This window comes from Eptesicus fuscus, chromosome 7 (assembly GCF_027574615.1).
Source record: "Eptesicus fuscus isolate TK198812 chromosome 7, DD_ASM_mEF_20220401, whole genome shotgun sequence".
Classification (NCBI taxonomy): domain Eukaryota; kingdom Metazoa; phylum Chordata; class Mammalia; order Chiroptera; family Vespertilionidae; genus Eptesicus; species Eptesicus fuscus.
Window position 1 is genome coordinate 87,981,472 of NC_072479.1, and position 26,306 is coordinate 88,007,777.

Below are 26,306 nucleotides of genomic sequence, written 5' to 3' on the forward strand. Positions count from 1 at the left end.
TAGGTAGGCTAAGTGTGGTTAGAAGCGGGTTCTGGAATCAAACCAACCAGGCTTTGAATCTTAAGTCTGCTGCAGCTAGTTACATGACTCTGAGCTTGATGTTTAAGTTCAGCCAGGCCCAATTTGCTCATCTCAAAAGTGGGGTTGATGATAATAGCACCTAACCTATTAGGATGGCTCTGAGAATTAAGTGATGTATATAAAGTAGCTAAAAAACAGTGCTTGATATACATATGTTTTCAATGAATATTAGCCACAATTGGTATTGTCAGGAATCCAGTTTCTTTCTCTTTAATCTAGAAACGGACTAAACACAGTTTGAAGCCCTTGAATGTCGTGAACCCTAGAGGGTCTTCCCATCCCGTTAATGTGAGGTTGGGCAGTAATGTTTAAAGACTGAAGGGTCCCAGACTCCCAAGCAAATCTGACTCACCCTCAGAAGCCTGAGATATAAACATTCCAAGATGTCCTTTCAGAGAATCTTAGGGCTCTACATGACAAGTCTGGCATCTCAAATGTGTTCTTTTTGTCATTTGTTTATCTAAAATCCACAAACTTTTGTTCTTCTAGTCATCCAAAAAATAATCTATTGTCCTCCTGATTCAGGAATTCAGTTATCCTTCTTAGAGTCTTCCTCCAGCTTCTTAAACACACCCAAGCTCTGAGGCCCTTGGACTACCAATGTGGGCAATGAGATGAATTTCTTCTGTTATTCACAGAGTCATTGGAGGAAATCTCATTTTGCTCAATCCTGAGTTTTCATCCTGTCAAGCTGTAATAGAACAAGAGGTGTATTGATGATTGCATATTTACTTATTCATTTATTTGGAGTGAAAGCCAGATAATTATTCTGAAGTGCCAGTGGCTGTTGGTTTCCCCTGCTCTTTGGGTATGTACACCAAATCCTGTAAGAATCGCCCAGCTCAGTGGTCGGCAAACTCATTAGTCAACAGAGCCAAATATCAACAGTACAACGATTGAAATTTCTTTTGAGAGCCAAAGTTTTTAAACTTAAACTTCTTCTAACTCCACTTCTTCAAAATAGACTCGCCCAGGCTGTGGTATTTTGTAGAAGAGCCACACTCAAGGGGCCAAAGAGCCACATGTGGCTCATGAGCCACAGTTTGCCGACCACAGGCCCAGCTGATGGAAATGCATGGGGCAGGTCCACCTCAGGGACCAGGACATCAACACCCTTAGCTGCATCCCAGTTGTCTCATGAAATTGTAAGCTTGGACTCCTGGGTTCAGGAAGGCATTCATGACTTGATATAGACCCTGTGTTCTTCTCCATGACTCCTCTCTGACTGTGCATCAACTCTAGTTGGATAGAAGCCTGCTCAGTATGATCCTGAGTCTTTTTTGCTTATGGCTCCTTACCTCACTAACTTTGCCTCTACTAAGAATTGTGGATTCCCATTGAACTCACTCCTCCTTAATCTGCTACAAATACCTCCTAACTTGTCTCCCAGCTTCCTTTCTCTCTCCCTCTTCCCCTTCTCCTTCTCACTTTTAAAAATAACTTTTCTAAAATGCAATCCAGAGCATGTTATCTTTTCTATTTAAAACCCTTCAATGTTACTGACTTTAAGATAAAATTCAAGTCTCCTAGCATAGTATATAAGGGTATCCATGAACTGGCTCCTGCTTTTTCTCTTCATGATGCCCCATATTCACACCTGGTTTTCTCCTGTTACTAGGTCTGAATTTGCCTATCTGCCTACAACCAGTTCTAGCTGAGCTGTGCAGACTCAAACATATCTCTTGGAAGCATCTTTGGTTCTCCCATCCTCAGTTCCTCTCTTATACTTGCTTTGATATAGAAGAAAATGTGAATGCTTTAGGGGCAGAGACTGAGCCTTATTCCTCTCTAGTTACAACAGTTAGCACAGTTCCTGGAACATAGTAAAAGCTCAATAAATTATTTTTTGAATGAATGTCTCTTTAACTCCCCTTCCTTCATTATCAGGGAAATAGAGACCCCACTTCTCTTTACTCTATGATATTTGGGCCAGCCTTCCTTTTCACCACAAACATATTTAGATGTATTTTTAATATGCAGCAATTTTCATCTCCCAAGAACAAAGTAAACCCTGTTTATTATCAGGGTTTCCCCTCAAAGAAAAGTCACTTCTGGTTTTAATTTGCTCCTTTGCCTTCAGGGATCAAGTCATTAGTGGAAGTGGACAGAGTGGAATGCTCTCACTCAGATTCAGGATTTAAGTTAAACTCCAATTTCAAGTCTTTCCCTCTGTACCGCCCCCTCCAAGCCATCCCTGAGGGTAATGGTGTGTCAGGACCTGTGCCAGGCACTGAGGACACAGAGGCAACAAATGGGCCTAGGCCCTGCAGGCCCTAAGGATCCAGTGGGAGAGAGAAATGGGCAGACAGTCACAAGAAAGGACCTGGTTGTCATAGAAAAAATGCAGCTAACTGCTTGCTTCGAAGATATTAGGTCTTTGCAGCTTTCATTTGACCGAGTAGAGGTGTGTGACAGAGAACTGGCCACTCTAGTGTGCCTTTGGCCTGTAACTACCCACTCATTGAACATCCTTGGGTTTAGAAACTTCCAACTGAGTCAGCACCAAGTCAGGTCTGGAAACAAGAGGCTCCTCTCCCAGCCATCATCTCAGGCTTGTTTGGGGACTTTAGACAAGACCAGGAAAAGAATCCATCTCTGGGAAAACATTTCTCAGCCCTCCTGACTGGAAACTTAGTTCCTGTGACTATTTTCTGAGTTATCCACCATATTTGTGGCCCCACCATCCTCCAGGCCCCTCGCCGAGAAATCTCCGCATCACTGTTTTTCACTTTCTGTCTCCACACAGTCCCATCCAGCGGGTGGGTCTTTACCCTGGAATATCTCTGGAAGCTGCTCCTGTGGATAGCCTCTTAGCCTCCTCTACTTGCTGCTTTTTCTGCTATACCCTCAATACAATCACTTGCAACCACCATCCCACAACTGTCCTGTTTGTTATTTCAGAGGGTAGTGTTGGTCTTATCATCGATTGTTCAGAAACTTCCAGAGTCTCATATCCTTAACAAGGCCTTCGGAGCATCCTGTCAATTTATAGAACCCTAGGCCTTTTATGTATACTAGGGCCAGCCACAATGAACCCCACGGACCATTTTATACCCACAGCCTTTCATGCCTGATCTTGCATATTTCCCTTGCCCTGGAATTCCCTGTGCCTTCCCATTCACATGACCATACCCAGCTCTGTCTTCTCCTCCCCAAAGCGCCTTCCCTTCCCTGACTTCACCCTTCTCCCCATCCTCAGTATTTCAGCTCCCTCCCCCATAGCATTTCAGACAAGCTGCCTCCTAAATCAGTGATGCCTGTTGGTAATTAATTTCCAAGGGCAGCTTCCTCCAATTGCAAGGCCTTGCACAGCCCCTGCCACAAGCATGGGCACTGGAAACATATTGGGTAAACCAGTAAAGCAGGACTGAATAAACAACCTCACTTCTAGTCATGCTGACATCAATTCTCATTTAATGGGCTGCTAATCCAGGGAGTGGATTATCAAGAATGGTGGTTATCCTTGTTTCTCTTTCTCTGCCTCCTCCTCCTTTCAAGTCTCCTCTTTCCCTCTCCTGCCCTTCGCTTCTGCCTTCTCCCCTCCCCCATCGCAGGCCTATTATGAACTCCTTTCCAGTGAGGAAGCTAGGGAAATAAGAGAAGGTGTAATGTGAACCCATCCATGCTGCTCATAGGTGGCAGCTCTGGGAAACAGCTTGGTGGGAATGAAGACTGAGTTCACACATGTCAAAACTTAGTTGGAGGCACTCATTTCTGCTATCCCCATGGATAACTAAGACTTGGTGATAGTAATTATACCACTACTTCTGATTTCTCTGCACCAGTGTCTTCAAAGTTCCTTTTATTTTCAGATGGTCACTGTAGGGCAGATCAGTATCTTTCCTTCCCATCTTTCCAGGTTGTCAGGTGACACTTGGGTGTTAATTTAGGTCTGCCTTTATCTAGCAATGTGACCTTGCACATGTCAAATATCTCTTGGGGCCTCATTTTCCTCCTTGACATTATATTTGACCCTTGAACAATGCAGGGGTTAGAGGCAGTGACCCCCCCACACAGTAAAAACAACACCTGCATATAGCTCTGGCCAGTGTGCTCAGTGGTTAGAGTGTCCACCTGCTCACCAAAGGGTCCCAGGTTTGATTCCCTGTCAAGGGCATGTACCTGGGTTGCAGGTTTGATCCTCAGGACACATGCAGGAGGCAACCAATGGATGTTTCTCTCTCTCTCATATCAATGTTTCTTTCTCTCTCTCTCCTTCTTTCATCCACCTACCATCCCCCCTTCCACTTTCTCTAAAATTTAATGGAAAAAAAGTATCCTCGGGTGAGGATTAATATATTTTGTACATTATATGTGTTATATATTTTATCTATATAATAAAGTAAATTAGAGAAAAATGTTACTAAAAATCATCAGGAAGAGAAAATATATTTATAGTACTGTATTTATCAGTACCATTGAGTTTAAAAAAATCTGTGCAGTTCAAACCATGCTATTCAAGGGTCAAGTGTATAGGCAATTAAACTAGATGAGTTTTTCCTTGCAGAGATGCAACTCACTGTTCTGTGGTCATAACCAATTATGTAATAAGTCACAAGCAATGCACTACTGCTAATAACATATTTTTAAAATATAAAGTAGAACAGTGCCAATGCCACCCTCACTTGCTCACATTCCTAGATTATTTTTGAGTGAGAGAACAAGGGAGGTTTCAAAACATGGCTACACCAATAGAAGTGAGTGGTGTGCATAATCTTTTTTCATTGAGTATCTTGACAAGAATAAAGAGTTTCAAACTACTGGGCCAGGTGACCTCCAGGGTCTCTTCTAATGCTGGCATCTGAGTTTTTACATACCAGCTGGACCATGCTCCTGGGAGCCAAGAGGCCCAGCGGGTGATGCCAGTTGCCTAAGGTCACCTCAAAGGCTCATTCCTGGAACTGAATCTACAGACCATTCAGGACCCCTAGGAACTTAGGCTTCAGTGAAGGGATGGGATGGAGTGAGGTTTTCTCCTTCCTTCCCAACAACCTAGACCTCCCCAATTCCAGAAAGGCCCTTGTCTTGGGCTTTGAACAAAAACAAGAGCAGTGAAACCAAAGCAGCTCATTCCCTCTGGTGTGCCTGACATGGTGATCCCTGGCCCTGCTCTCAGCTGTCAGCTTCCTTCCCCGTGATCCCCAGGACCACCCATGTAGACAGGAAGTGCGCTGAGCCCACTGCTAGCCTGTCAGTTGTAATGGTGAGGCAGGTCATCAGTTGAGGGAGGCAGCAGGGAGAGATGTATTATATTTACTTTTTCTAAATTGTGCTGGAACCAGGGCCCAGGGCCTAGCAGGCATGGGGGAGGGGCCACGAGGTGAAGGGGAAGCTGGGAGGGAGGGTTAGGCTGGTAGGAGGGGGTTTTGGGAGTAGAGAGGGTAGAGAGCTACCTCTGGGCAGGATTCCTGGTGGGGATGGGCTGGCTCCAGACAAAGAGAAACCTGAGAGTGAGGGATTAAGCTGGAAAAACCTGTGAGGGGAGCAGCAAGCTTTCGAGGGAATCTCCAATATCAAACCCTTTTCCTGAAGAGCTTACTAAGAAGAACTTCAAGGGTAGTTCCCCATCCCCCACCTCTGAGGGGAGAAAAGAATGCTGGCCCAGGAGCAAGCCTTGACATTAATCATCACTGTCCCCAACCCCAAAATGGGGCTTCAAAGCTGCTTTATCGCAGCCCCTCACAGCCCAGTTGCAAGTTTTCCTCAGGGCCTGATGAGAGGAAATGCTTCAGTTGCTTTAAGAGCTGCTAGCAAAGTTGTCTGGACACTTGCAGCAGTTGAATTTTACAGATTGGGATTTGGCACAAAAACACAAGCCTGAATTTAATCCTATAAGAAGAGTTTAGTGACAACTTCCCAAAGACTCTCCTGATAAAGTTTTATCACCATTTTATCAGATAAGTCAGTTATGCAATTGTTGGTTCTTCTCAGCTGAACACCAATGACCTAGATTCCTGTTATTCACTAAATTGTGATGGGCAAGATTTGTGCTTATTTACTCACAGCACTTAACCATAGGGCCTGGCACACAGTAGGTGCTCAATAATTGTTTGATGAAGGAAGACACAGAAAGAATGAAAAAAGTCACCCTTTAGTGAGGACCTTGATGACAAAATGACAGTTGGACTTCATAGACATCAACTCTTATTAGCGCTCTTCACATACCCTGACTGTATTAATTTAGCTGGGATAGTCTACGCCCTTTCCTGCCTCCAGGGGCCAAGATTCCTTATTTTGAAGTGCTTGTAATCAGGGAATGCTATCCTCCTAAATAAGGGCAGTTCTCCTACAGCAACTCAAAATAATGAACTTATTGTTTATGTAGTTCTGGCAAAATATCCCATGTAATAGTCGACTATTGCTATGATAATGCTTTATAACAAATACCCCCAAGATCTCAGTGACAGCACTGAGACAGAGAATAAAGAACAATGGAAAGAGCTGGCTCCAGACATCACTAGGGACCCTCCCCTGGAAATGATCAAGTAAAAGTGGCCTCTTATTCAAAAAAGAATAGAAGGGATGAGGCTTCAGATAGAGTGATAACTTAGGTGACACCTAAGATTCCTTCCAACTTCAATGTTCTTTGACCATGTGTGGTAGGGATCACACTAGGTAATTTCCAAGTTTCCAACAGAGGCTAAATATATAAACTAGTCCTAAAGGTGCCTTGACTATAAGTGATAAAATATCCCAGAATATCTGTCCAACCATTAGCGCTGAAGCCTGCACATTCTGTCACAGAACTCCAAGTTTTGTACTATAAGGCAATGACTTAAAGAACCAGGAAATTCCTTTCCCTGGGCCATTCTGTTTATACAAACTGAGTCATCCTACCGGATAATCAGGCATCTGCCGTCTTTTCCAAATGGCACCTAAATGCAGTTCAGGCAGCATCCAGGGTTGCATTCCAGTATTTCTGGGAAGTAGCATGAGTCACAGATCATTTCTCTCCTTTGGCTTCTGAAGCATACTTTGCTCGTCATTATCTGTTATAGGAGTCCCTCTTCCCATAAATACTTAAAAGAATATATCTGGATGCCACACCCCTCAGTGTACCACAGAAAGTTTCTGACATGCAGGAGATGCCCAGTTAGTGGTTGAGAAATGAATGAGTGAATGAATTTGGGACCACAACCCAACTAAGTAGAGGGAGAAGGAAGAGTAATGAGGGATGGATGGATGGGAAGAAGGATGGATGGATAACTGGTCTTCACATTCCCATTATGCAGGTGTATAAAGTAAACAAGAGTGAGTAAGGCAGGTCATTCATTGGTTCACTCAATAAACATTTATTAGAAATTTACCAGGCTGTTCTCTGGAAATCAGAAATGTATCATTATATCTCACCAACTCAATTCTCTCTAGTTTTAAGAAGCTGAATTAGGTCCATTGATGTAAGATTTTTGAGGTGGCATAATTGCAGGTCAGTGGGAGCAATGACACAGAAAACAGCAGGGATAGAAGACATGTATAAATGCCTAAAAATACTTTGGAGAATGGAAGTATCTGTATGAGAAGAATATAAATCAGATTAGAGAAGATCCAATAAAGGAAACTTCAGATGTGAGAGTAACCAGGGAGGCGGAAGGGACACTGCTGCGTTGAGGTTGAATATTTACATCTTTCCGTGGTAAAAGGACATTGAATTTGGTTGACATCAGAAACTATCTTTGTTTCCCAGCTCATCAATTGGTAGGTGTGTGGCCTTGGAAAAAATATTTCACCTCTCTGAGACTCAGTCTTTTCACTTGTAAAATAGAGATCATGATACTTGACACTGAAGATCACTTTATAAACCAGGGAGCATGCTGCCTGTGCATGTCAGATGCAGCTCCATGATTTCCAAGGGCTTGGAGTTTGGCTTAGAGGACATGGAAGGGAAACACTCGGCAGATTTTTCTGAAGACCATTGTCCAGGCCATTAAGCCTCCTTTGGCCAAGAGCCACATTCTCCTGCCCATTTCTGTGCCCATCAATAGGGTTTACCTCTGAAGGCTCCCATGACTCTACCCTGGCTCCCAAAACAGAGAGGAGGGCCTCTCATGGACTGATTTGTGTCATGCTGTCAACCTGAGATCCCCTGTTATAACTAGACTTTGACTGCTTAAGTAGCAGGACTCTTGGAAATCATTGGTCCTCTCTACCTCTTAAGAAGCTAATATTTTACCATTTATGTGTGGGTGAGGAAAAAGTGGGGACTAAGTCTCCCTTAATCACAGAGAAATGAAGAAAATGTGCTTTGCCAATCTATCCCAGTGTTACACTGATTTGTATGCAGTAAACTTTTAGTACTTAAGCTGTTCGTTTTAAGCATGTTTCTTCCTGTTAGGACTTCCAGGGTTTCTGTATTGAGCCTAATCCATTGTATAAATCCCATGCAGATTGAAAGGAATTCCATGCATTGTCTCTATTTCCTAGGTAATTTGTGAATTTGGATCAGTGGGTTTGCAGGAAAGATCTTAACAACCAAACCATATAACAAACCTTTAGGTGCCTCTTTTATTTGTCCTTCAAGTCAAGCCCAGCGTTTGTGAATCTGTGAAGCCTCATGGACCCACTGATGAGAGTGAGTTACTCCTGCCCCAGTGCTCCACTGCATTCTGTTAATGCTGCCATTAGAGTTCTAACTCCATGACCCTGGCAGGGTTTGTTTACAAGTCTATCTTCCCCACTGCATACTCTGAGCTCTTGGAAGGATGACAATGTGCTCAGTAAATGCTTGTTGGATAAATAAACTGCATGAATGAATGAATGGTGAATTATGGACATTGGGAACCCTCTTATGTTTCTATTAAGACTTCGATTGTTTCCCTATGCAATAGAGAACCATGCTGAGCAACCAGCTCATGCCTTTCTTCTCATTATCTTAGTCAATCAATACTTATAATTATTTTTAAACTGGGCACAGCCTTGAAGTATGGGCTGATGAAGTAAATAGTAATGACCTTCCCTGGCTGTGTTTTTTAACATAAGTGTTTGTATTAATGAATTGTTTCTAAGCTGAATCTTTTGAGTATCTGCTTCCTGGGTTAGGAGACAAACTCACACCAATGTGTCCCTCACTTATGCCCTTGTATTGCTTATTAGTGGTTCATGAAAGGGAGGAATCTTTAGTCCCCAGTTTTCAATCCCCTTCAGCAGACTGTGTTGCTTTTAGTAAACTATAGAAAGTTAAAAACAAAGCTATTGTTATTTTCATTAGAATTAGACTCTCCTAATTGACTGTTTTGACTCCAACTTTATTCAAAGTCTTCTGTGCAAATTACACTGCTGAGAACTGCTGTGTGGAAGTATTTGTATTTAGGTCTCTGTCTTGCCTCACCATCACTAACTGCAATGCTTTCTGTTCAGTTTAGTTGTCTGCTTCTTTTTGTGTTTGTATTTACAGCTGGTGAAAATAAGTTCGTATTTATGAAACGATGATCTCTGAGCATCTGTTAATGGGATAGGAGCCACGCTAAATTGTGAGGATTCAGAAAAGAATGAAATATGTTCATGGTCTCAAGGGACTTACCATCTAGGGAACAAGTCAAATAAACAAATAGAGTGATGTGTGCAAGGCATTATGGGCATGATGAGAAGAGATGCCCATGGTGCCCACTGGGCGAGGTAGTAGGGACTAGGGTAGAGGAGTCTTTTTAGAGAAGGTTAGATTTGGGTTGAACCTGAAAGATAAATAGTAATTCAGCAGACAAAAAGAGAAGGAAAATTGCAGACAGTAGTAGTAGGTGCAAAGGCTCAAAAATGTGGAAGACATGGTTTTGAAATGGTTGGAAAACAGGCAGGCTTGGTCTCCAAGTATAGCAGTTAAATATTAGCCCTGAGACCAGAGAATAGATGGGAAGGAAATGTATCTGGGAAAAATAAGTTAGGGTCATATCACACAGAGTCTTGAATGCTAGACAAAAGATCTGGACTTTCTTGGGTGAGTGTGTGTGTGTGTGTGTGTGTGTGTGTGTGTGTGTGTGGTGGGAAGGTTGATATTTACACTGAAGAATTTTAAATAAATGAATAAAAAATCACAGTTGTGCTCCATCAAGAGCTTTTCCATCAATCCTGGCCAGTCCATTTTATTCTACCTAACATATATATATATATTTTCTTTAAGCAGATGGTCCTGGAATGTCCTTGCTGGATGCCATCTTGTTTAGTTTAACCCACTCCTCTTTGTTATTTTAACCTAAACCCAGGTAATCAAGGCCAAGATTTTAATTGTCTCCAGCATCGGGCAGGATAGGGCTGGTGGTTATTTTCAAAGGCCCCTGGCTGCTAGAAAGTGAGAGAGAAAACCAATGGGGTTTGTGCCCAGGAGTATTTCCAGTCTTTTTGCTTCCGGCTCAGCATTTCTGGGGCACTTTGCAGTAGGCTTTGTAAAGATTTAGCTGAAAATCAACTATGGATTCTTCCCTAATTGACTTGGCCAGGTTTAATCTGTTATTGGTCAAGTCAAGCTGGCTTCTATTATGCAGTGCACTGAGGATTTCCGGCGTTGCTCTTATCCTAATGGAGGCTGGCTGTTTTTAGAAGCAAATCTTGGTGTTGGTGAAGGCCGGTATCATTGTGTCCTCTGAAGTGAATCCAGAAGGACGCCCATCTGATATAGCATTTAGACCTTTGACTACAAAGAGTGAGTCTTGGATTTGGCATTTATATGCTAGAAGGTTATGTTTTGTTTTTGTTTTATTTTTTTTTCTCCCTAAGAGATAAAACAAAACTTCTTATTTGTTTCTGCCTTTAGTTTGTATTGTGGAAATGCTTAGGGTACCCAGTCCAAGGAGGCAATGGGACATCTTCAGAGAGTGGCTTCTCTTGGCCCAGGAGACCAAGGAGTGACCTCAGAAGACAGGACAGGGCTGTCCTATCACTGCAGGCCCAGCACCTCTGGCCTTTGCTGAGACCCCTCCCCTGAGGTTGTCCAGTCCTTAACACATAGATTTGCATGGCTGGGGAAAGAGAAGAGACATTGTGTTGTGGGGTTGGGATAATTTATGAGCACTATTAGCATTGAACCATCACTGAAAGTTGTGTCAACAGAAGAGGGACAAAAGAGAGCCTGTGTCTGGAGAGTTTATGGAGATAGAAAAGCAGACCATCAGGCAAGCCCAGAGGAGAAGGCTCACGTCTGCCTCTGGAGTTCATGTGAACTAAGGAGAGGAGTGGAGAGTCCCATTTTTCATATGATCCTGGAAGGATGTTGGATTTCCTAGAGCCATTTGCATGAGTGTGGTGAGGGCATGCTGTATATATTTATGGTCATTCAGAAGTAACCTGCCTCTTCCCCACCCCCATCAGTCACTCTGGTGCTTTGAAGAGTTTGCACAGTTTTGCTGGAGGAAGTCACTTATGTAAAGAACATTTACACTATAGAGCTTGCTCATAGAATCAAGAACAACTTAGAACTCTATAAAGAAAGATATAGTCATGTATATACACAAACATAGACAGGTATTTTATAGGTTTTAGAAAGCCAGTCTAACATCTGATTTGCTTTCCTTATTAATTCCATTCCCCTTAACCCCCTTTGCCCTTATCCGCACCCCTGACTCTAAGTGAATCCTCAACAAAGCCTCATTTAAGAATGCTACAGACCCTGCATTTGAACTGCCTCCCAGAGCTTGATTTTGGAGATTTCTCCTCCACAACCCCTCCCCAGTCCCCTTTGACCTTCCAGTTAGTCAGGCCATCATTCCATGGCCCAACCTTGACAAATCTGTGCCGTCTGGTGCATCTTGGCACCAACTGGCACCTGTCAATCTCCTAGAGCCTTGCTGAGCACCCATTGGGCATCAAAGACGATGGCAGGGACAGGGCTGTATCAGAGCAATAACACACATTGTGGGCCCAAGTGAACTGCTAGTTCAAAAGCAGTTGTGCAAAAGTTTCCCATGTGTTCTCTTTCTTGAAACTTCTGCTGTGATGAGGGCTATCGCAGCTCTGTGAACTTTCATTTTTATTTTTTAGTTTTGGATCCCAGTTTTTTATTCTTTATTTGGATATTCTAGGATCTTGAAGCTTGTCCAAGAGAATGAGAATCATGCTACTATAACAAATCAGACCTGAAGGGAACTTAAACTATTGTCAATTTATCAATGAAGATGCCGAAGTTCATTGAAACAGAGTGAATTGTCCAAGAGCATACAGCCAGTGATATCCAGGACTAGCAGTCCAGCCTCTTGACTTTTGTTTAGTGCTTTTACCTTAAGTTTGTGCTCATCTAGCATAGAAGTATGCAGCATGCATCACAGCCATCTGTATGTATTGATATTTATTCCAATTAGAGTAAAATTGCACATAACAGGTAGCATTATTGAGTAATTAAGTGGCTGACATTGTTCTAAGCACTTTATATATGCATAACATTTACCCTTATGACAACCCCTTTAGGTGCACCTTATTATAATTATTATTATCAATTTACAATAGAAATACCTGAGACATGGAGAAGTTAAATAACTTGCCCTTGGTATATAGGGAAGTCCTATTAGATTGTAACTTTCCGGCACTGTGTTTGCATCAGCAAATATGTACTGATCATCTGGAATGGATGAAGCCCTTTCTAGTGAGAAATAAAGACCTGCGAGTAGCTCCATCCCAATAGCACACAGTGATGGCTGCAACAGGCATGTACAAGGAGAGGTCATTGGAGTGGTCTTGAGGATGCATAGGAGTTTGCTAGCTTGAGAATGAATGAATGCTTTTTGTGCACAAATGGATAATGTGTTCAGGGGAAAATCAGGAGGGCAAAAAGTTCAGGGTGCTAAAAGGCAGAAGCATGATGGTTGTGGTGAAGATGTTGGTAGACAGGGTTAGAAAGGCAGGTTGGGTGCCAACTGTGAAGTACCAGCGTTCCAAGATAAGTAATTTGGATTATATCCAGTAAACAGAGGGGAGCCAAGGGAAATTTTTATGAGTAGGGAAGTGACAGAATCAGGACCCAAGAGACTATAGAAGCATGGGATGACTGGGGACAAGGACACCAGTGAGGAGGCTGATGCAGTTGTCCAGGTGGAAATGTGGGCCTAGACTCCTAACAGCAGCCTCTGATGGGCACAGGCTGCCTCTGCTTGTTTTTCACGCTCCTCCTGGGGCTTGGAATGCTTTCTTTCATCCAGTCTTGCTGGGACTGCAGGCCTATCTTTGAAGACTAAGCTTAGGTGTTTGATACGGAGAGTCTCCTTAGAACAGGCATGCACACTCCCTCCCTTGTGCTCTGCTGTCTCTGTACATTCTTCTTCCTCCCTCGGCACACATAAAGTCGTGTTGCACGTCTTTGTGTACATTCCTCTTTTCTGCTTACACCCAGCTCCTTGAAGGCAGAACCAGACCTCTGCCTCCTTAAATACTTGGCACAGTGCCTGACATTCAGTGAACTCTCAATAAATGTGAGATGAATGAATAAACTTACTAAATAAAGGCAGCGACTATGGATATGGAAAGAACAGGCCAAATTTGGGAGATGATTTTTTTTAGTTACATCAGGGTTTGGAAAGCCATGGCCCATGGGCCAAACCCAGCCCCCTTCTCTACTGCTTTTGTAAATAAAGTTTTGTGGGAACACAACCAAGCTCATCTGTCTACGTTTTGTCTGTAGCTGCTTTCATGCTACAATGGCAGAGTTAATTCATTGTGACAAGACCAGATGGCCTGCAAATGCAAAAATGTTTACTCTCTGGACCTTACTTGCTGTTAAAGTTTGTCACCTCTGAGTTAAGTGACCAGTATCAGTGAATGGGAAAAAAAAAAAAAAAAGGGTGATGGAGAGGAAAAAGTTAAGACTTTTCCCTTTCTCTTATCTAGTATAGCACTTGGATCCTGGGTGATAGCATTGACCAGTAGGCCTGCAGGGACTGAGAAGGCAACACCTAGGATTGTAGGGCAGGAACAAAGAGGGAGCCTAAGAGAGCAAGGTAGAAAGAGACTGTATAAGGAACATCAGGGCTGTGAGCTACAAGGCGGAGTTGATATACATCCTGTTTCTCCCTGGTGAAGCTTTTCGTGCTTGTCCTCTCTTTCAGTCATCCAGTTTGGCTTTGTCACCCTCTTTGTGGCCTCTTTTCCTCTGGCACCTGTGTTTGCCCTCCTCAACAATGTCATTGAAGTGCGGCTGGATGCAAAGAAGTTTGTCACGGAGCTGAGACGGCCAGATGCTGTGAGAACCAAAGATATCGGTATGTCCCCTGTTTAGAGGCAGTAGAAAACCCATCCCCACCACCACCTTCTCACTGTATCGGGAATCCATAGGGTTGGGGAAGCCCTTGCTTCTTCACACCTTTGAACTTCTCATCCTCATCCTCAGATCTTCAGGTACTGGGAGGCTTTCAGAGGCTACGTTATCCACCCCCAGTTGTGCCCCTGGTTTCTAGACAGGAGAGTACTTGGACCTCTTCAGACAAGCCCACTCCTGAGGCCCCAGCAACCCTTCCCCAGTAACATGCCTGCAGAGCATCACCCTGAGCCGCAAGGTTGTCATCACTGGGCCAAGGGCGGGAGTGAGCCAGATGCCTTCCATTCTGTCTTACAGGGATTTGGTTTGACATTCTCTCCGGAATCGGCAAGTTCTCCGTTATCAGCAATGTAAGTGCTTACATTCATGACAACCTAACTCTGTGGGAAGGGCATTCCTGAGGAGCTCAGGTTTTACAAGCAGGACACCAGTCCTTGTCACCTCTCAGTCTTTTTCATTTGGAGCTTTATTTAAGATAGGCCCCTGGTTAATAGTGTGTACAAGCCTTCTAATTCATCATGCTGTTGCCAGAACCATGCCACTTAATTGTTAATTTCATTAAGAGAAAGAAGGGTAATTACCCACCACAATGCAAAACTTCTCCTTAAGAGGCAAAATCAGATCTTTGCTCAGAGCCAAGAATAATGAGGAAAGAATTCCACGTATCTAACCATCTCTTTCCTTTCTTTTCTACTCCTGAGCTAAACAATACCTGGAGCATTGCCCAGGCTGCAATTCCTAATTACAGTTCCTCCAGGTTGTCAATGTGAAAGTCTTAATTATCCCCAGGGACTCTGGCACTGCTGGGTGAAGATAGGACATGGAAGAAGAGGGGTCCTACCTGTTGTGACTTCCTTAACTGCCTTGCCAGACATGTCCACACTTCAAAGGAAATCCTGCTGGGCCCAAGCCAACAGCTCCTTTTGCTTCTGCCTTCTGTACGGATGGTAGCCAGGCAGGGCCTCCTCTTCCATCTCCCAAGAAAATATCAGCCAGCTCAGTGAACACCAAGAAGCCCACAGCCTATTTTCTCTTGGAAGAGAAAGGTTGATCCTAGGAGAGACCTAGTTCTGTATCAAGAACACATAAACTGGCTGGAGAGGTGTGAGGAGAGGCAGAGAGAATCAGCTCATTGCATTTTGAATGTTTGATGTAGGAAACACACATTTTGAGAAATAAGGTGCAATTTGGAAAATAGATCAATAGCTGCTTAGGAATTGTGTCTACTAAAAAAGAGACCCTGAGTACTAAGCACTTTCTACCTATACAGTAGAAGGAAAGAAGTTGTACTTTACTGACCTCTCTAAGACTTTTTCACTTATCTTTGAAAATGGGAAAGAATAAGAGTACCCACCAAACAGGATCATTCAGGAAGTTAAACGAGATGATAAAAGGACTGATAGCTAGTGCTCAGTAGGTGTAGCTATGATTGTTATAAGTATGTTACTCATTCTCAGATATGGTTATGACCAGCCACATTCATGTGTACATTGAGAAAACAAGGCCTAAACTACATTTTTAAAAAGGGCTTTAATTGTTGATGTGGAATATAGTATAAACACTTGCCAAGAAGATTTAAGATTTTCCTTGCAGAAAGTATGTCCACATTCAAACATATAATTATTCATTTGTCATTCGGTTTGCTCCATAGACATTTATAGAGTGCTTAGGTATGCCAGACTCTACGTTGGGTATGTGTGGTTCCATCCAGGAGGACCCAATCATTTACCCTCTGTGTCTCACTTTTCCTAAGTAAAATGAATGAAAGAATAATTTCCATTATATAATGTGCCAAAAAGTGCCAAGAGGTCATGGTCAAACTGAGGAAAGTGTGGAACCACATCCTTGGTATTCCTGGCTTTCTAGTGTCACTCAGGGGCAGATGTACCTGGTCATTCAGAATCCTTGCTCATTGTACTTAAATGGCACTTTCATCACTTAGTAATTTTCTCCGAAAATCTTCCACTCTGCTTTGGCTTGGTCAATACCAACTATCTCAGAGGCGATTTATTCCCTCCAGCACCAAATGGTCCAAATGGTTTAGCATTCTTTTCTACAGTGGTTGTAATTTACTCCCTTAGCGCCACTGTCTTATGGATTTGCTTACACATGGCAAAGGTGGAAAAGCCAGGTAAGTCAGCTATGAGAGCTCAGAGATAAGGACTTCTGCATCAATCAGAGCAGAAGCTCTGGATGGGGAACCCAAGAGGGTATAGTCAGATGGGCCCTGTACCAACTGGACAGCATCCATCCTGACCTCTCCTCAAGTGCTTGTGGTTTTGTTCCTCAGGCTTTTGTCATTGCCATCACCTCCGACTTTATCCCCCGCCTTGTGTACCAGTACTCCTATAGTCACAACGGGACTCTTCATGGCTTTGTCAACCATACCCTCTCCTTTTTCAACGTCAGTCAGCTGAAGGAGGGAACACAACCTGAAAACTCACAGTTTGACCAGGAGGTTCAGTTCTGCAGGTAAAGTAATGATGATGAAGAGGGAGGCAAAGGACCTGAAATGGTAGATCCAAATAATTATCTGGATGACCTAGACTTAGATCATTTTCCTTTCCCTCTGTCTCCTAATCCACCCCCAATTACTATAAATTAATTTCCATGAATCAACAAATACTTATTGAGTGCCTTTTGTTAGACACTGTGGAGCAGACAAAGAAGTATATAAGTCACTTATACTGTGGAGCAGACACAGAAGTATATAAATCAAGGGGTTTATGGTTTGATTAGGAAGAAAATAAGCAGAACATATAGGAAATAGCAGGTTATTCAGTGATTATATCTAGTATGGACCATAAACATTGTGGGTATTCAGAGGAGAGGGAGATCGCTGTTTGTTAGAATGGAGAAGGTAGACTTCCTGGAGGGGCTAAGAGGAATTCTAGGACTCTAGGTGGGGAGTCAGCATGAACAAAGTCATGAGGGTAGGGATAAATTTGGGGTATTAGATAAACACTTAGGGGGCTAGGTGATGTAGTTAGCAAAGAGTGTGCTTAAGAGAATAATATAGGAAATACAATATAGGTAGAAATTCCTAGGATAATATAAGCCAAAAACATTGTTGAACTTGAATAAATAGGATAAAATAGTTGATGGGAAATTTTGAAATCTTATAAGAATTTTAATGTGATATAATAAGATATTGACCTTTTTAGTGACAAGGAATGACAGGATAAAGGGTAGGCTTAGGAAAATTGATCTGGTCTTATTGAGGAAGATAAACTAGAATTGGGGGAACTCAGGGAGGGCAGCTGAGCTGCTGCATCATTCAGACGTGAACCATAGTGGGAACAGACCAGGTGGTGGGAGAGAAAGAGAAAAAAATGAGCTATTTTATTAACATATTGCAAAGTTAGTGATAATACACATTAGAGAGAGTCTGAGTTAAAGATATCTCCAAAGTTTGGATTAAAATCAGAGGACTAGGAAATTGTGGGTCCATTGACAGAGATGGGGATGACACTGAGTGAATCTAATTTTATGGTACATGTAATAAATTTTATTTCAATCATGTTGCATTGAAAATATTGGTAGGAAATCCAAGGGGAAATTTTCACCTAACTCCTAGACACAAGCTGGAATTCCAGAGAAGTCCAGGTTAGAGTTATGATTAAAAATTTAAACGCGGGGATTATTGAAGCCAAAACCCAGAAAACGCTCCATTATTTACCCAAGAAGGGCAAATAAAGAGAAGATTAAAGGGGACTAAATTATTTAACACTTTTGTACCCTGATCAAAGATCACACCTCATAAATAAAAATATAGAACAATAACTACAACAAAAATAAAAACCTAGGGAAAGGTATTGTTGGGAAAATATAAGACTTTCTTGGACAATCCCCAGTGGTATCTGATGTAAAAGCTGTCGATGACTCCATTGAAGAAGCAGTGTTTCAGCTGTGTTTTCAGCAGTTATGACCCTGGGCATGTCTGTCATGCTTTCACACCTGGGATGCCTTAGTATTCAAGATCAGCCATTTGTAAAATGGCTGCTTCAGTTCAGTTTTACAGTCTGAGACCACAAAAGGGAGAAAATGAATTGGCCTTTCAACCCAGATGGCTGAGTTAAACAACCTTACTAATTTGTGACTTAAGTAGAAGGGTATTATGGACCCAGGACCAGTAACTTTAGCCAACCAAGAAAGACTCAAAATCAGAGACCAGATTAAATTTATTCATAGACATCAATTTATATCAGCCTCAATGTTTTAGGAATTTTTATACCTAGGGCTATGGAGACTCTAGCTCTTAGACTAAAGTCATATGCCAACAGATTTGCTACTAGACTATGCACTACACGGGGCCACTCTTCTGTGTGTTTGGAGTGCCAGACTGTGTCCAGGGTACTAGATTTTGGTCTGTGGATCCAACAGACATACTTCTACTGCTCAGAGAAGATCTGTACCAGCTCTAGGGCTCTAGGCCTTTTCTAGTAGCACCTAGATCTGCTCCAGCAGAGTTCATGGAGTCAGTTAACAGGTTTACATTAAATAAGCAGGCACTGAAAAGTGCAAATTATATAATCACTTTTATCACTGGAAGTTACCACAGAAATCATCTTGTTGAAACTCCTCATTCTACATGAAAAGAAACTGAGGCTTAGAAAGTTGAAGAATCCCCCAAGATTACAGAGGTTTCTAGTGACAGATCCTAAGCTAAAATTCATATCTATCCAAGAACACAAACCTCCATCCCCATGTGTTGGGGGTGGAGGGGGTGGGGGGGAGGGGAGGAACAATACCAGTGTGACTTGTAGTATGTGGAGGCAAGGCTAACACTATCTGCTTCTTTAGTTAGTCTAGAAGCACTGAGGTTTGCTGATATTTCCCCTGGCTATCAGATCTTCCAGTAACACATTTGAATATGCTTTCCAGATATATCAGTGGCCTAAACTGCCTTAAACACAAAGCGACTTTAATAACCCCCATAGTGAAAGTTGAGGGTAAACCTACTTTTAGGCAAGGTTTGATTCAACCAAGTTTGCTCTAACCAAATCTTTCTCCATCTCCCAAGTCCATTCCAATTGACGTTGACTATAGCTTTAAGATCTGCATGACTGCCAGCAGCTACAGGCCAGTGGAATAAAAGCCCATAACTCTTTCCCAATGACCCCAGCAAAAGTCTCACTGCAGCTCATTGATTAGGATCAGTATGCATGCCCTACCCATAACCAATCACTCTAACTAGAGAAATGTGATACTCTCCATGGCTTTGGGGCCATTGATGTGGGGTTTGGAGGGTGAAATCATCTCCAGCTGAAGCACATGATCTCTGAGTTGGAGGTAGTTCCCTAGTGAGAAGACAAGATGAATGGATACCACTTGGCTAAAACAACACATGCCCAGGACATCAGGTATTAGTATACATGGATCAGATTGAGCTTTATTGTATCCACCTTCAGAGTCACCAGATTTTCTAGCCAGTTGTAAGACCCCAGTAATTCTTCTCTCCATTGTTTCCATGCAAGTCAATGGGATTTTGGCTTATCTGTACCCCCCTTTTTTAATTTAAATTCTTTACTGTTTAAAGTATTACATATGTCTCCTTTCTCCCACATTGACCTCTTCCTGGCTGTTCCCACCCCCCAGCACATGCCCTCAGCCCCCTACTGTCTGTGTCCTTGCGTTATGCTTATATGCATGCATACAAGTCCTTTGGTTGATCTCTTACCCTCCCCTCCCCCACCTTCCCTCTGAGGTTGAATGGTCTGTTCGATGCTTCTATGTCTCTGGATCTATTTTTGTTCATTAGTTTATGTTGTTCATTATACTCCACAAATGAGTGAGATCATGTGATATTTATCTTTCTCTGACTGGCTTATTTCGCTTAGCATAATGCTCTCCATGTCATCCATGCTGTTGCAAATGTAAGAGTTTCTTCTTTTTTTACAGCAGCGTAGTATCTCATTGTGGTCCCCCCTTTTTAAAAAATTCTGTGACTGAGTGGCAGAATTATCAATAGGTGCATACATGGGGAGTGCATTCTATATTTCCATCAAGAAAATTTTTTCCAGAAAATAGATCATTCCAGAATCAAACCAAAATGATCTTTGGAACATCTGATTTTTTTTTCTTATTCAGTACAAGTGAGGATTATAGATTCACTAATGCAACTGGTTTTGAGACCTTAATGGCTTGGCATTGGTTATGTGATATGGAATAAGACACAGTGCCTCCCTCAAGGAGTCTAGATAGAGGAGATGAATAAGTAAATAAGCAATTAAAATATAGTTTTAATAATTTACAATGGTGTCACTACAGGGAGCTCTGAGAGCCCTGAGGACAGAGGCAATGCACTTCTCTCAGACTTAAGAGGTCAGGGGAAGCTTCAAGGGAGGTGGAATTTGAAGAATGAACAGAAAAGTTGAAACTCCTCATTCACATGACCAAGCTGGCCTGGGTGGTGAGCGGGATGAGAAGAGCAATGCTGGACGGTAAAGGGGGTGTCCAGGAGAGAAGGAGGTCCAGGGAGAGCAATGTCTTCCAGGTGGAGGGGTGAGTTTGTGCTTGCTCAGTGGTTAGGGCTGGAGTGATAGAGGTCAGCTGTGAGAGATGAGATTGGAAGAAGGCACATAAGTCAGACCAAGAAGGGCATGTTGATCATTTGGAAATGTATAGATTCCCTCTTGGGGCAGCACAGAGCCACTGAGGGATTTAAGGGAGCAGTGATGAGCTCAAACTTTTCCTTGGTGTTATCTCTGCCTGCAGTGTGAAGACTAGCGCATTACATTAAAAATAAAGAGATGCCCTACTCCACAGTGTGAGCAGACACCTAGAGAACATGGGCAGCTTATATCTAGACGAACCCTATCAAATTGGTGTATTTTGCAGGCTACCTTTCCTAGATGGGTGAGAATGTTGATGGAAACCTCTACCTCAGATGGTCCTACTCAATGCATGCTGTGTAACCTTGTCTAGGTCATCAAATTCTCTGGAGATTTAGGAAGTTGAAGCATAACTTACTAATGTCTTTATAAGCTAGGAATTGTCAGTGGCTATGAAAAACGTAAAGCAGAGAGAAGGAGAGAATGGGAGGGAGGAAGAGGGAAAGAGGGAGAGACAGAGATAGATGGGGAATGGGGAAGGGACTATGAGAGAGAGAGAGAGAGAGAGAGAGAGAGAGAGAGAGAGAGAGATTGTGAGAAACAGAGAAAATTCTGTAGCTAGCCCCAAAGCCTGCATTTAAAACTGCTTCCATGGTGGGATTTGAAATTTGCCCTGATTTTCTAGCAAATAGTGTTGGGAACTCAATGACCGTTCTTATTCTTAGCTTTCAGTGACCTCTGGAAATAAATGTGATCAAATAAAACAGGTCTCGGATCCAATAAAACCTTGCCAGGGAAGAGGTGTCTTAAAAATAGCAATAAAAGTTAAGGCAGGTCTCTGGGTCCCAGCATTTTTGCAGCAACATTGGCCTCAACCATCTAACCACTCTGGGAGGGCTGCTCTGTAAACAGTCCAGTGATGTCAATGTGTAGGCTGATTAGTGCCCATTTGACAAGGTCAAAGGACCACTGTGTCCTGCAGGATGGACGATGTCTTGGGCTCCTGGCTTAGCTGGAAGGGAGCAGAGCGATCAGCAGGACAGAGCCTGGCCGTGGATCTAGGTGCTAGCCTGGAGGAGCCGACCTGGGCAAGGTCAATCCAATGGCTCATTTGGAGGTGCTGAGCCTGAAGAAACAGCATCCTTGGGTGGCCTCTGTTGGGTTTTTCTGCGGGGCCTAAGTTCTTTCATACCCTGAGGTCCTGTAAAAGCTTTGAAGAGGCGAGTTTCCTTCCAACCCATGGCTGCCCCTCATCTGCTTCTTGCTGAAACCAGAGGTAAAGTCAGCTTTTCCGGGTGTTGCCTTTCCTGATCTTTATCAACCACTGGATTGACATGGTTCTCATTAGTTCCTAATTGGCTGTAGTGTTTTCCCTTGTTAAAGGCCAGGTTCAGAAGGCAGTTTTAAGTAGATCAGATGGTATGAAAATATTGTATGTAATTATGTTCAGCATTAATATAACATTAATTTCCACAGGGACTTAATTTTTTTTACATACCACTGTTTGGAGTTGAGAAATGCATTTATTAACTAATTTGTAATGTAACTAAAATCTCATTAAAAAAAAAAAAACCTACTGATTATTGATGACCGACTCCTCAGTTTGTTATTTAGGCACCCTTCCTGCCCAGTGATTGAGTCTTGTGATGAGTTGTGATAGATGTCACTGTCACTGGTCACCCCTCCAAGTGAGGATGGGAGGGGGACATCTGAGCCAGGAGTCTTTTTTCCCTCTCCGCACCACAGTTGTCCCATCTGTAAAATGAGGACTTGGAATACATAATCACCAAATATTCTTTTCTGCTTTAAAAAAAATAATAGTTAATGACACATGCAATAGATTAATCAATTCCTACAAAAATTCTAAACATTACAGGCAGCCTCTCTAACTTTGTACCACCTGCACCCTAACCCCTGCCTGGTCCTAGGCATCTTCCCAACAGTGATCTTTTTCAGACATTTTCCCATGCATTCATATCAAATGAATTTGGAGAACCTTTAAGGTATTGTTTCAAGGGTTTGTTTTATAAAAATGTAATATATTTTGACATGGGAACTTTATATATTTAGGTAATATATAAATTCCACTCAATCAATGTAATTTTTCTTAGTGTTAGATCCAGATAAAACATTAATGTAATCTTAAAGCTAAAATATAATGTTGATTTTTGTACCATTTTCACTTATTGTATCTGAGTCTGTCTCAGTTAACACTATAATTTTGCTCCTGAAAGCTAAGTATAAAAACATATTTAAGTCAACTGAATATTGCTATTAATTACATTCTTCTTTTGAAATTTTGAACCTTTTTTTTACTATAAAAGTAGTTCTCCCTATTTATAAATGTATATATGAAAGACTCTCTTCTCAGCCCCTTAATTCTGTATGTATGTGTATATATGCATGAATATATGTATATATACATGTATTACATATATACATATTATATAAATTATAGAATTTAAAATTTATGTATCACATAATTAATATATTAGTTATATTAATTATTAACATATCATTATTTTTTATATTTTATATAAATATAAGGAAAAGACTCTCTTCTCAGCCCCTACCCTAGTCATTCTCTTCCAGAAGAAACCGTTGTGTCCATTTTCTGTGGAAGTCTCAAGAAATTACATGCACATGTGTTGTCTTATTTAATTCTCACTGTCTTTATTTCATGTTCAGTGTACACACATACACACATGTATGTATTTGTTTATTCATGGTTGTGGTGTGAGAGCTGGTATATGTACCATTGGTGTACTCAGCACTGAGAGGCACATTTTGTCAGCTCCACTTATGGATTAGAAAGCTGAGGACCAGAGATGTGAAATAACTTCCCCAGGGCCTTACAGTTAGTGACATAGCTACTCCAAGTGCTCACTTGCTTTTTAGACACTCTAGTTGTTGCATTATGAAAGATACTCCTTATTAGAAGACTAAAGAGAACTTTCAAAGTTAATGTTAAATCCCAAAGAAAATAAAGGAGGATTGGAGGGGTGAGAGTGAGATCTGGGAATGATTCCTAAAATTATATCCCCCAGCTTAAATCCCAGCCAGTAGATGCAGGAAGCGACCAGATATGGGTCACCCAGTGCCTGACTGCCCAGTGGGACTGTAGGAAAACCAAGCTCCCTAAACCAGGGGAAAGGGTCTGGTTTCAGAAAATACTTGAGCTGATGGGAACGAAGGAGAAGTTAATTCCCACCAACCTGAGGCTTGCCTACATTTACATGGACATAGATCCTGAGAGAAGCCCCTTGCAGTTGTGGCATTGGCTGACTCTTTTTATTCATATCAGCATCATGGGAAGCTTGGGGCATCTGCTCTTGAGTGCTCAGAAATCCTCCTAGAAAGCAGGGAGGAACAAGGAGCACGGGTGTATGTGCTCTGTCCTCTTTTAACAGAAGGGTTGTGTTTCATAAGTTACCTCAGTCAAAGGAGAAAGAATAGCTACTGCTTACTGGGTATATATATCTGACAAGAGGCCCGGTGCATGAAATTCATGCATGGGTGTGTGTGTGTGTGTGTGTGTGTGTGTGTGTCCCTCAGCCCAGCCTGCACCCTCTCCAATCTGGGACCCCTCGAGGGATGTCCGACTGCCCTCTCACAATCCAGGACTGCTGGCTCCCAACTGCTCGCCTGCCTGCCTGCCTGATTGCCCCTAACTGCTTCTGCCTGCCAGCCTGATCACCCCCTAACCACTCCCCTGCCAGCCTGATTGACACCTAACTGCTCCCCTGCTGGCCTAATTACCCCTAACTGCCCTCCCCTGCCAGCCTGGTCATCCCTAACTTCCCTCCCCTGCCAGCCTGGTCACCCCTAACTGCCCTCTCCTGCCAGCCTGGTCACCCAAACTGCCCTCCCTTGCTGGCCTGATCACCCACAACTGCCCTCCCCTGCTGGCCATATTGTGGCAGCCATCTTGTGTCCACATGGGGGCAGCCATCTTTGCCACATGGAGGTGACCATCTTGTGTGTTGGAGTGGTGGTCAATTTGCATATTACCTCTTTATTATATAGGATAGGTCAGGTGGGGTGCTGAGTGCCCTTCACTGACATTTCATCTTCATTACAACTCTGTGAGATGCAGAAAGTTGAGGCCCATTTCATAGATAATGGCCTCGGCCATCAGAATGTTAGGGCTCTTTGTAGAAGGCATAGAACTGAAATGGTGGAGGTGGCATCAAGACACCTGACTCCAAAGCCCATGCTTTTGCCAATTCTGTGTCCTGGGCTTAGAAACAAAACAGACAAAGCAGGCAACTATTACCATGGTGGACACAATTGATTCTACTAACCACTTTATCACTTTACCTTTTGTGGACATTTCTAATCTTAAAGCTAATTATCTCTTGTTTAATTAGTGTCTTCTAGTTACTCAGTGAAAACATGTGATAAGCTTAACTTCTTAGGATGAAGGTTGTGTTTTTTTTAAATTATGAAATCAGAGTTTATATTGGAATGTAAACAACCATTTACCTGGTGGCAGAGGCTTATTGGAGTCTAATGTTTTTTAAACTATGAGTCATGGTTCATTAGTGGGTTATGAAATCAATTTGGTGGGTCATGGTCAGCACTTTAAAGAATAGAATAGATTAAGATAGGATGGAACAGAACAGAACAGAACAGAACAGAACAGAACAGAACAGAATAGAATAGAATAGAATAGAATAGAATAGAATGAGGGTGACCCAAAAAATGTATACACACTTTAACAGCTGATAAATAGCTCAATTGATGTTTCTTCCTTTTCAGTTTTAACCCCTTGGAATTAATACATTATTCAAAGTGTGTATATATTTTTATGGAACACCCAGTAGAATGGAAAGAATGAAATGAAATAGAATAGAATAGAATAGAATAGAATAGAATAGAATAGAATAGAATAGAATAGAAAAATACTAGTGCATTGGACATAGCAAGAGTATCTTTTGTATAATTTTCATTCCAGTGACATATATTTATGTGTGCATTAATTCAAAATGTACAGTTACTACCTTAGGTCACAGTTGTTAAAAAGTTAGCTTTGGAAAGAGAAATGTGAACAGATGTATAATTAATTAAATTGCATCTTGTTTTTTTCTGTGGATAGCTTGTCCCGTAGTTCCTAACAGAGCACCCTTGGCCCATTGGTTTAGGTGTATTTCAAGCAGAACTTTCTGGACATATCTATGTATTAGTCTTTCCCTAGATCCTTAATTAGATGGATGTGCCTGTTAGATTCAAAACATGTTTTCAATACTTAGGGAGAGCAAAGTGACATTTTCAAAAGCTGTGGTGAGTTAGTAGCAGAGGTGGGACCAGAATTAGATTATTTATGGATTCTTTCCAGACTGGAAAAAAGCAGGGTGAGCAATGGCTCTCATGCTGAGGTCAGTGAACATCTGTTCCTCCATAGATGAAGCTAGACAACAAGCGAAACAGGCTTTGATTGCAGC

The 26,306-nt window shown here is 42.2% G+C and overlaps 1 protein-coding gene across 1 annotated transcript in view; it reads left to right on the forward strand.

The window, feature by feature from the left end:
• ANO2 (anoctamin 2) overlaps positions 1 to 26,306 on the forward strand; it is a 283,025-nt gene that overhangs the window by 251,149 nt on the left and 5,570 nt on the right. Inside the window, exons 21-23 of the mRNA XM_028150319.2 lie at positions 14,100 to 14,252; positions 14,606 to 14,658; positions 16,599 to 16,780. Coding sequence (XP_028006120.2) covers positions 14,100 to 14,252; positions 14,606 to 14,658; positions 16,599 to 16,780 — 388 coding nt within the window. The remainder of the gene's footprint in view (positions 1 to 14,099; positions 14,253 to 14,605; positions 14,659 to 16,598; positions 16,781 to 26,306) is intronic.